Genomic DNA, 12,696 nt, shown 5'->3' on the forward strand with positions numbered 1-12,696 from the left:
GCAAAAGTGAGGCACTAAGCAACTTAGTGAGACCCTGTCTCTAAATAAAATACAAAACAGAGCTAGGGATGTGGTGGTTGAGTGTCCCCAAGTTCAATCCCTGGTACTTCATCCCCTAAAGAAAAACACCTAAATATGAAATATACAGAGTTTGCCTAAGGTTATTGCATGGTGATGGTGGAAATGATAAAGTGTCTTCAAAATTATTTATAATAAAACATGTTCTTTCAAACATAATAATGAATAACACAAGAACAAGTAAGAGTTAAAGTACTTTTACGAATTAATAGTTAAGCAAACATCCTTTGAGGATCACTTCTTAAGAAACTCATAACTAGTAAAGTTAGAGTGTTTAATTGTTCTTATTCTCAGATTCAGAATAAAATTTTTCAAGTGATCCTACTAATAAATTTTCATATAACAAATTTTTATGTGTAGAAAACATTTTTACAAACTTAGTAGCTTAAAGAAATAAAAATTTATTATCCTGTAGTTTCAGAGGTCATAAATCCGAACAGAATGTCACTGTGCTAAAATCAAGATGCCAGTTATGTTCCTTCTGGAACTTACAGGAGATAATATTTTCTTGACTTTCCTGGTTTCTAGAAGCTGCCCTCAGTCTTCATTTATGGTCCCTTCTTTCAACTCCAAAACCAGAATTGCAACATCTTCAAACCTCTCCCTGACTGTAATACTTTTTCTCCCTCTTCCTCTTTAAAGGACTGGTAATTACACCAGTCCTGTTTAGATAGTCTGTGATGTAATCAGCTGACCAGCAGTCTTGATTCTATTTGCCATCTTAGTTTCCCCTTCTTATGTAACATAGAGTTGATACATATTCCTGAGATTAGGACATAGACATGCTTTGGGGAGGCAGAGTGGAGGACCTAATTTCCCCTTACAAGTATAATTGTTTTGATTGTTACAAGAATGTCTTAGTGTTCTTCCCACTAAAATCTCTTAATGCTGATGTTTCTTTTAACATAGGTTAATGACAACTGGTTAGGTGTTTTTCAAAAAATTATAGGTGAATTACAAAATAATACTATTGTAGGCCTTTATCTTTTATTATATGCCTTGTATAATTAAACTAAAACTTCTCAGTAATGGCTTGACCAAAATATTGTTAATAGAATGGACATTGTTCCAAGAAGAAAGTTCCATTTAAACACTGTTGGTGATAAAGAGTTGTGAAATTCGAAAAATTAACTCCAAAAGATTTTTAAGAGTTAGTGGCAAATATGATTAGTAGTAAAATGGAGTGGTCTGTGAGAATGGTTAACAAACAATTTGTCTACTTAATTGAAATATTCAATTAATAAAGTGTGAAAATATCATGTAATCAAAAGAGAAGAAAAAATTAAAAGAAATAATGAAAACTGGAAAGTATGTAAAATTATGTTGTTCCTGAGGGAGAATACAGGTGGAAGAGCACAAAATGAGACTGAGCAGTGTTTTAAAATTGGGGTTTCTATATAAATGGGAAAAAGGAAAGTGAACAAGTATATTTTCTGGCTTTCCTATGTTTTAAAATTATAATTTAATGAAAATTTTATATGCAATTTTCATATGTAATTTGAGTACTGAATTTCATTTAAACTTCTCTCTCATTCCCTACATTCAGACTTACATTTGGTGTATTGACACAGTCAGTGCCAATCTGACGTGCTGCTTCAGAACATTCAATGACATCAGTTTCACAGTTTTGACTGAGAAGTTCTTTTGGGCATTCGCAGACATAAGCAGAGCAGCATTTTTTCCAATTTTTTTCTTCCCAGTGAGAATAAGGATTAGGAGGTTTCATGAGTTCCTCACAGAATGGGCCTTGAAAAATCACATATAGAAACAGAGACATACACAGAGAGGGATTGGGAGGAAAGGGAAAAAGAAAAAGAGAAAATATGAAGAGAAAGTCATTATAGAAAAAGAAAACGAAAGTCATTATAGAAAACAGTCTAAAATGCATGGATTCTTTTTTGGTACAGAATTGTATGTGTTTTTATTTTTGTAATTTTTAATTATTTTTAAAAATTTAATTAGTTATACATGACAGTAGAATGCATTCATGCACTATTTTTTTTAAAGAGAGAGAGAATTTTTTAATATTTATTTTTCAGTTTTTGGTGGACACAACATCTTTATTTTATTTTTATGTGGTGCTGAGGATCGAACCCAGCGCCCCATGCATGCCAGGCGAGCACATTACTGCTTGAGCCACATCCCCAGCCCTCATGCACTATTTTAATATTTATTTTTAGTTATAGGTGGACACAATGTCTTCATTTTACTCTATGTGGTGCTGAGGATCAAACCCAGTGCCTCACACATGCTAGGTGAGCGCTATACCTCTGAGCCACAACCCCACCCCCTTTTATGTACTTTGATACAGCATACATAGATGGGATATAATTTTTCATTTTTCTGAGTGTACATGTTGCAGAATCATATGAGTCATGTAGACACATATATACATAGAGTAATAATGTCTGTTCCATTCTACTATATTTCCTATCCCCACATCCCCTCTCATCTCCTCTGATCACTTCCCTCTACCTTTTCTAAGGTAATGTCATTCTTTCTTAGTGCCCCCTGCCTTATTGTGAATTAACATTTGCATTTTGAGGGATTGGCCTATTTTGCTTAGCATGATATTCTCCAGCTCCAACCATTTACTAGCAAATGCCATAATTTCACTCTTCTTTAAAGCTGAGTAATATTCCATTGAGTATATATACTACATTATCTTTATCCATTCATTGATTGAGGGGCATCTAGGTTGGTTCCATAGACTAGCCATTATGAATCCAGTTGCTATAAACATTGATGTGGCTGTGTCACTATAGGCCTTGTGTCACTATGGACCTTGAAAAATCACATATAGAAACAGAGACAGAGACATACACAGAGAGGGATTGGGGGCAGAGAGGGAAAAAGAGAATTTTAAGTCCTTTGGGTATAAACCAAGGAGTGGGACAGCTGAGTCAAATGGTTGTTCCAATCACAATTTTCTGAGGAATCTCCCTGCTGCTTTCCATAGTTGTTGCCCCAATTTGCAGTCCCACCAGCAATGTATGAGTATACCTTTCTCACCACATCTTCACCAACATTTATTGTTGCCTGTATTCTTGATGATTGCCATTCTGATAGGAGTGACAGGACATCTTAGAGTAGTTTTGATTTGCATTTCTCTAATTGCTAGAGATGTTGAAACACTTTTTTATACAATTGTTGATCAGTTGTTGTTTGACAGAATGCAGGGTATTATCTTTGTTTTTACGTATTTACTAAGAGTTGATTTGGGGCATAAATATGGTCTATTTTAGAGAAGGAGCCATGTGCTGCTGAGAAGAAAGCATATTTGCTCATTGATGGATGAAATATTCTATATATGTCTGTTAAGTTTAAGTTATTGCTTGTATTATTTAGTTATATAATTTTCTTCTCTGGTTTTTGTTTGGAAGATCTGTCCAGTAGTGAGAGAGGTGTGTTAAAGTCACCCAGTACTATTGTTTTGTGGTCTATTTCACTTTTAAAATTGAGAAGTGTTTGTTTGATGTATATAGATGCTACTCTTTAGGGAATAAATATTTATAAGTGTTATGTCCTACTCATGTATACTTCCCTTAAGAAGTATAAAATGTCCTTCTTTGTCTCTCTGATTAACTTTGGTTTGAAGTCTACTTTATCTGAAATGAGAATGGAAACCCCTGCTTGTTTACGCAATCCATACGAGTAATAAGTTTTTTCCCATCCTTTCACCTTCAGCCTGTGGTTGTCTTTGTCCATGTGGTGAGTCTCTTGAAGACAGCATATTGTTGGTTCTTGCTTTTTAATACAATCTGCCAGTATATGTCTTTTGATTGATGAGTTTAGGCTATTAACATGCAAGGTTATTATTGAGATATTATTTGTATTCCCTGTCATTTTGATTTATTTCTGCTTTTTGATTTGTCTTAGTTTCTCATTTAGTTGAAAGTCCCTTAAGTGTAGGTCCTCCCTTTGCTGGTTTTCACTTTTTTTTCCACTTCATCCTCCTGGAATATTTTGTTGAGAATGCTCTGTAGTGTAGGCTTTCTAGTTGTGAATTCTTATAATCTTTGTTTATCATGGCATGTGTTAATTTAATCTGCAAATCTGAAACTTAATTTTTCTTTATATAAAATTTTTGATTGGCATCCATTTTCTTTCAGAGCTTGAAATATATTATTCAAGGACCTCCTAGTTTTGAGGATCTGGGTTGAGAAATCAGTTGAGATCTGAATTGGTTTCCCCCTATACGTAATTTGATTTTTTTTTTTCTCACAGCCTTTAAGATTTTATCTTTATTCTGTGTTAGTCATTCTCATTATAATGTGTCTTAGTGTGGGTCTTCTGTAATTTTGTATATGTGGGGTCCTATAAGCCCCTTGTATTTGACTTTTCATTCCATTTTTAGGTTTGGGAAATTTTCTGCTGTTATATCATTGAAAATAGTGTGCATTCCTTTGGTTTATATCTCTGCTCCTTCATCTATTCCAATAACTCTTAAATTTGTTCTTTTCATGTTATCCTATAATTCTTGGATATTCTGTTCATGGTTTCTTTACATTGTTTCTGCAGGTTCAACTCTACTTTCAAGATTACATATTTTGTCTTCATTGTTTGAGGTTCTGTATTCCAAATAATATAGTCTGTTGGAGGTGATTTCTATTGAATTTATAATTTGGTTTACTGATTCCTTCATTTTAAGGAGCTCTCCTTTTTTATTTTTCATGATCTCTAACTTTTATTGAAGTGGTCTTTCACTTCCTGTATTTTTTTATTTGATTTCACTCCTTATACTATGCTTTACTTCACATATAAATTTAACTATATACAATCTGAACTCTTTCTTGAACATTACTTTTATTGTGTTATCAGTAGCTTCTGTTGTTGAATCATCTTGGTTTTTTGGAGTGCTTTATTCCCTTGTTCTTTCATGTTATTAGAGTGTTTTCCCACCTAAAAGTATAGATCTAAGGCAGAATGAAATCTACCTTGTAGACCTATAGTGTCTCTGAGGTTTCCAGTGTTTTATTCAACTTTACTGATGAGATGAATATCAACAGCACTCAGTGTACACAATATATAGCCTTAAACCTAATAGCTCCCACTAAGGCATCTAACTGCTTTCTCATATTAAACCAAAATAATGAGTTCAATAACCATCTATAGTACAAACAGAATAGTTGTTAAAACAATTTACAGTTTCAAATGGTAGATGAGAGAACAGCAGTAATGTAGTATGGGATATTTGCAAGGGATTAAGAGAGAAGCTAGAAGTAAAAATTCACAGGAAGAGTAGAAGAGAAACCTACAGAGATTAACTGTTGGTTGGAAAAAAGTTGGAAAGAAAATAGACAAGAGAGAGGAAGAATATGAACAAAAAAAAAAATTAAAGACATAAGAATACAAAAAAATGCAAAACACCATTCATATATCATTGTTCTCTACACATTGATGCATAAAAGACATCCTGTCTTTTTGGAAATATGATATTTGGAAATATGATAGAGATTAGTGAATCAAAAAATAAAATAAATCTTTCAGGAAAGTCAAACTGTCTCTGTCATGTTCAACAGTTTGTCAGCCCTCTCTCTGACATCTCTCGAGATCACCAAACCTAGATTTGTCCTCTCAAACCAAGTCTCTTATCTCAACAATTTAGGCTTCAGATACCTCAGGCTCAGTGACACTGTAGTTCCAAGATCTCAATGCTGCTCCTACTTGCAGAGAGACCACCAGGATACACTCATGCAAATGACCAAACCGAGATGCAGCAGCAAGACAAGGGCCACCAGCACTCTCAGCAGAAAGATGCCAGGTTCCCCCAAACCTGCAGGCACCCCCACACTGGATCTGCAAGTCTCAGCTAGAGTCCCCAGACACAGGCTCTTATGGTGGTAAACCTGCTGGAACCCAGGAACCAGTTTCTGGCTGGTGTCCCAAAATGGGTACAGCCACATGCAACCAAACCTGAAGTCTTCCCTGAAAGAAGTCCTGTAGGCCATGGTAGCAGGGGTAGCTGCTGTGGTTGTTGGCAGCAGTCTGTGTGTCAGTAGTAGCCATGGCAGCTGTGGGGCAGTGTCACTAAGTGATCTCCAGGGGTCAGCAGCAGTGTTGGCTTCAGTTGCATCCAGGGCAGTGGTGTCTCCTGTGGCAGTAGTACCCAGAAACAAGACATCCAGGTGATCTCAGGCTGGCAGCAATGGAATCAGAGGCGGCACCAATGGTGATAGAGGTACAGGCGGCATTTGATTGACAGGTGACTTCAGCAGCAACCATAGAGGCAGCCTTGGAATTCAGAGTTCATGTCAGAGGTAACCCAGGCTGTGCCCAGAGAAGAGACCTCCAGGTGACCACAGGCTGGAACAAGCAGAATCAGAGGCTGCAGCAATTGTGAATGGATTCCTTAAACAGGCTTATTGTAGTATTACTTCCATATCAAGGGATTTGCATACTGAAAATTATAACCCAATAACTTTGGCAAATATATAGATTATTTTATGTTTTTGAAATTATTTTGCTAATTTAATAAAAATGTATTTATCTAATGATAAATACATATTACTAGAAGCCAATTTTAGCACATTTCCATTGGTGAGAGAGCGATTTATCTGTTTTGTTATTATTGAATACATGTTTTTAATAGGTTCTTTGTATATTCCAGATGCTAGTTATTTATGATATATGCCACCTGAAAATACTGTCTCCTTGGCTTACCTTTTCATTTTCAACTTGGTGACTTTTGGATAACAAAATTTGATTTGATTAAGTCTAATGTATAATTGTATTCTTTATTTAAGACCAATTGGTACTATTTTCTTTTACATGATTTAGTATAATATCTGATAACTCTTTGCTTAATTTATAGTCAGAAAAATATTGTCATGGTGTTTTTAGATGTCTTATAATTTTAGCTGTTATACTTAGGTCTCTGATCCATTAAATAAGTATGAGATAGTAATTTGTTATTATATTTTCTAAAATACAAATTTTCAATGGTTCCAGACACGTTTTTAAGTCTACCCCTTTCTTATTTTATTTAAAATTGACAGGCCTTAATCATAGAGCTGATTTCTGCTCTCTAAAGTTTGTCACATTGATCTCTGTAAGTTTCCATATGGAATTTCACAGTGCTCAGATAAGTATAGATATAAAGTCTTGAAATGGAACAATCAACTCACGTTTTCTCTTTTTTCCCCATAATCGTTTTGACTGGTGCATAGATTCTTTGCAGTTCCAAATATTTTTAACATAAATTTAATTGTGTATATTCATGATCTACAACATGATTTCATATATATATATATATATATATATATATATATATATATATATATATATCTTTGTATACACATATAGATATAGAAATTAATATAGAGAGAGATAGAAAAATGCCTACTATAGTGAAATCAATTAACACAAGCACAATCTCACATATTTACCTGTTTTTCCCTCTATGGCAAAAAAAAAACAACTACAATCTATCCATTTATCAAAAACTCTAAACATAAAATATTATTTTTAAGTGTGGCCCTCATCTTATAAGACTTTAGATATTTAACATATAAACATTTAGTATACAGTTATCTGTAAGAGTGTAAAACTAGAGCAAATAAAATGTCTTGTAAGTGAATAGTTAAACTATGGTACATTGATACCATAGAATACCATACATCAGTTACACACACACACACACACACACAAAAAAAAAAAAACTTAGACATCTATTGAAGACATAGTATTTAGAGACAAAAGTTGATTTCAACAAATTGAGATATTGCATAATATATTCACATAACCAAACTATAATAAAGGATAAAATTAAGAGTTGTCAATGGCTAGGGATGTTAGTGGAAGATAGGATAGGTAAAAAATGTAAATAGGTAGCATGAGAGAGAATTTTTTTTCTTTTGATATCAGATATTGAACCCCAAAGCACCTAACCACTGAACCATATTCCCAGCCCATTTTAATCTTTATTTTGAGACAGGGTCTGGCTAAGTTGCTTAGGACCTCACTAAATTGCTGAGGCTGGCTTTGAACTTGCAATCCTCCTTGCTCAGCCTACTGAGCTACAGGGATTACAGGTGTTTTTAATAATGAAATGATTCTCTATTTCGATAGTGGTGGTAATTTCCTGAATTTTTGCTATAAAATGATATTAAAGTATCCTCACACACTCTGCAAATGTCAATTTCATAGTTCAGATGTTTTATTATAGTTATATAAGATGTTGTTTCAAAACAAAATGCTAAAAAAGGCACTTCATTATTTATTATTTTACCCTAAGGATTACTATGGAAATTGCTACAACAAATATCTCCAAAGAGTAAACAAACATTTGATGAAAACTTTGTAAAAGAAGACAAATCAATGTGTGTGAGAGTGTACATATGTGTGTGTTTGTGTGTGTCTTAATACTTTACATATAATATGGACAACATAATGTTGTATTGTAGAGTAGAAATAGTAACTAATACTAAAAATTAAGTCTTCTAACTTTTTATAGGACTAATCTAGTGGGTATTGTGTGTGGTGAAAAGAGCTTGGAGTTTATATAGTATTAGATGATGTGCACAAATTTTTATTATTAATTTGCCATTAAATAGCCAGTCATTGCTAGCTGAGCTACTTAAGCTGTGGCTAATTTTTTAGTTAAAAGAAAATTAAAATATAAAAGTCTGGGTGCAGCAAAATAACCGGGGGTTGACGAACAACTTGTGCACGTTGATACAGCAGGAGTGGAAGCCATTTATTGTAGGACAGTAGCTGTATTTATACATTCCACACAGCTTATCTTAATTAGCATAAACTAGATACATCAGTCAACCAATAAGAAATCTCCACACTTAATAGCTCACTGGCCTTACTTCACAAACCACTCCCTCTGGCATTTTGCCAGGTGCCATCCAGACTTGTTTACAGACTCTAACATAAAAGTGAATAATAATGTTTTTTTAAATAAATCCTAGGTTTGTTTTAAGAAATTTATCAAAGAAATATGGTTGTAGTTACTTTGAAAATGGCAAGCATTAAGTGCTTATAGTGTGGTGTCTTTTAAAAAATTCACCATGATTGTAATATTTGTGTCACTTAATACAATTAATATAATTAACAGCTATTCTCTGTTTAGTTAATAAGAAACTTATTAATATATCAACACATTGATAAATATACATTTAATACCTTTTTGTGTGACCAAAATAAATATTTATACACTAATTTCTTAAAATTAAAAGTTGAGTCACTTTAACATACTAATTCCAGTAGTGGTATCACTTAAAATTTTATATCATCTTTGTGATTTTATACTTCAGAATTTAACACACCATTCAAAGTCCAAATGAATTAACATTATTATCTAAGTGATATCTTTTGGCTTGCATGGAGTTGCTCAGTTACTTAATCCTTCATAGCTAAATATTTCATGGTGTTCCTATTCACAAGATAATGAATTAGTTTGATATAATCAAATTAGATTTTTAAAAATTATATACTAGCTGTTCTTGGGTAGTGCCATGAATTGGCTGGCAAGGTTTATAAAATTGAATTATAAATGCTTTTCTTTAATTCCTAGAAACAAGTATACTACCTTAGCAGGGAGTCAGATAGTTCCACATTCAGCTCTCTCTGCAATATATGAATTGTCCAAAGTCTTATTCAGACTAAGAGGCTTAATAGAGTGAAATTTGCTCTTGGAACCTAGCTATTCACAGATACACAAGGCTTATCAGCCACCATGGTAGCTGCTCTTATTGTCACTATGGTGTACCTCAGGACAATTTGTGGAACATCATCAAACATGCTTTTCAACTCTGCAATTAGATACCTGTTGATCCAGGTCCTATAAAAACTGCAGTGAGGACCCCAGTCTTAGGCTTCAATTTTTTTATTAATTCTTTTCCGGTGATCTTAGGCTGAGAACTAATTGGGAAAAATAACATTCCTAGGTTGTAAAACTTAAAGAGGCAACTACTCACCCACTGCTTCAAGTGCCAGCCCCCAACTTTTCCCAAGTCTATTGATAGACAATATATCAACACACAGGCATGGCCAGAAAACGAGTTTCAATACATCTAAAGAAATTAAAATCTTATCATACATGCTCTTCAACTCTCTTAGGGTTAAATTAAACAGAAACAGTAGAAAGCTTTGAAGAATCCAGACATATTTACAAATTAAACAACAACCAAAAATTCTAAACCTGAGCATCAAAGAAAAAAAAAATGTGTATTTGAATTTTTACTTTTTTTTTTTGCTATTACAGATTGCTATGGATTAAATGCTTGTGCTGTCTTCATTCTTAGGTTGACAACTCATTTTCAATGGGATGGGTTAGTGTTGAGAGGTAATTAGATCATGAGAGTGGAGCAGTCTTGTATAGGATTAATGCCCCCACGAGAAGAGATGAGGAAGCTTCCCTTCTCAGATCTACCCTGTGAGGACAGAATAAATGGATATCCATCTGCCTACCATATAGGGACTCAGCAGACAACATATATTTATCAGCACCTTGATTTTGGATTTTGAAGCTTCCAGAACGATGAGAAACAAATGTTACTTAAACAACTCAATTTGCATTAATTTGTTATAGCAATCCAAAGTGCCTAAGAAACTAATAATGCTACCATAAATATAAGATTTCAGTGTGGAAGTAGAATTTTATTCCCCTGGAAAACATTTCTGAAAGTAAGATTACTGAGTCATGTGGTAAATATTTGTTTAGTTTTTAAAAAATTGTCAAATTGTTTTGCAGAGTGTTTGTACCATTATACATTTCCTGTAGCAATGTATGATATATCCATTTATTCCTTAGGCTCACCAGCATTTGGTGTTGTCATTATTTTTTTTTTCATTTTAGCTCTTTTAATAGATGAGTAGTAACACATCCTGACAAAGTACATCTTTTCATGTGCTTATTTGTAATTCTAATAGCCTCATTAGTAAATTGTCTCTTTATGTCTTTTGCCTATTTTTCCAATGGATTTTTTAACTAATTAATTTATATAATTCTTCATAAAGATAGGGGTTTTTTATCACATAGGTGGTTTGGAAGTTTGTGATTTGCCTTTTCACATTTTTAATGTTTAAGTTAAATTTATTTTATTTTGATGACTTCAGATTTTATGGATGTATTCTTTGGTCCATTGTGCTCTTGGTTTCATGTTTAAGAGCTTTTCTCTAAAGACTAGGTCCCAATGCTAATGTTTTATGAAAAAGACATTTATAAAAACAAACTTATTCACTGTTTTAGATAATGTCCTGTTATATCACAACAAACAAAAATTTAAAAAGCAATGTTACATGGGTAATTAATATTATAAAGAATAACAAATTTAGTGTGACTGTGTTGCTATTGTTGTTATTTTTATATACATGTGGTTTAGGAGTTTTACAGATCAAATTGTGATTTCCGAAACTCAAATTCAATTGTTCTTATAAAGTTTCATGTGTGCTATTATTTCAGAAAAAAAATGGCAATATTCAAGGACATATACTCTAGGTTACTTGATAATATTGCCCTAATGGAAGTTTGGGGAAAAGCAGATTTTGAAGAAAAGAGAATTGCTCAGAGGAGAATGGGCATTGGAACTGTCATCCATCACAGAAGATTAGTACTGCTACAAAGAAGTGAAGATTCAAAGAGAAGAAAAGAAGCTCTTCTCTGAGACTCAGAACCTTAAGGCCTGGATGCTGATGGACGAGATATATTTGGACACTTTTGTTGAGGGGGAAATAAATGGTTCCCTGAAACTAGTGTGACCTCAGGGCAAGGTGATCATTTGTGATGAGTTAGTCTGTTGTCCAGGAAGTGGACTATATAGTCAGCTCTTCTAGTGTCCAACTTTACGTTTCCTTATTAACTCCTTTTCATTATCCTCTGGGTAATACCACAAATCAGACATGATGGTGTGGACACGTTTTTTTGTGAGTCTGAAATAAAAATAGAATTACTACAAAACTGATGCAAAGTATCAAGGGGCGATAGGATAGATCCATGATGACCAGAGGTGCTGCACCAAACAGTGAAGCAGCAGTCTGCACTGGTATCTACATATATAGTGACGACCTGATTTGTTTTTAAAACATGTATCAGAAAGAGTGGAGCACACTGATTATTCCATACATCCTCTGAACTTTTCAGTCACTCTTTATATCATTATTCTCACCAATGAAATGTTAGAAATGTTAGGTGTCCAGGTCAAAGCTCTTAAGTATTGACAAACATCCCTTCAAGTCTCTTTTTTCATGTGATGACTCTCTGGAAGCCTCATGTTCTAGTTTGTACATTTAAAATATTCTAGCAATGGATACCTGAGTCATGTCTTTGAAAGAATCTATCTCAAAGAGATAGTAGTGTGTTTTTTTTTTTTTTCTGAGCAAGAAACACATTTAGTTTTGAGGTGCATTTTTTAATTCAACATGACTGCTACAAAACATTTTACCAAAATTGAGGTTCTGTCATGCACAAAATTTGTGGCATTTTTTAAATTAATGGGACAAGAGGGGTCAGTGAGGAAATACAATGATAGGAATAAAGGTAAACTGGACTATTCATGGTTATGGATTGCTGTGCCCTAGAATATATGGTTTCTATTCTTATTTCTTCATTTTAGTGTTTGTATGGGTCACTATGAGAAAATAAACCACTTCATATCAAAATATGGGACA

The 12,696-nt window shown here is 33.6% G+C and overlaps 1 protein-coding gene across 1 annotated transcript in view; it reads right to left on the bottom strand.

Moving 5' to 3' along the window:
• Positions 1-12,696, bottom strand: part of EYS (eyes shut homolog) — a gene marked incomplete at its 5' end in the record, with an annotated part of 1,607,607 nt that overhangs the window by 1,513,604 nt on the left and 81,307 nt on the right. Inside the window, 2 exon segments of the mRNA XM_081294994.1 lie at positions 1,631-1,824; positions 5,789-6,172. Of these exon segments, the coding sequence (XP_081151120.1) occupies positions 1,631-1,824; positions 5,789-6,172 (578 nt within the window).

The sequence above is a fragment of the Spermophilus citellus genome (genome assembly GCF_964194105.1).
Source record: "Spermophilus citellus genome assembly, chromosome: 5".
Classification (NCBI taxonomy): domain Eukaryota; kingdom Metazoa; phylum Chordata; class Mammalia; order Rodentia; family Sciuridae; genus Spermophilus; species Spermophilus citellus.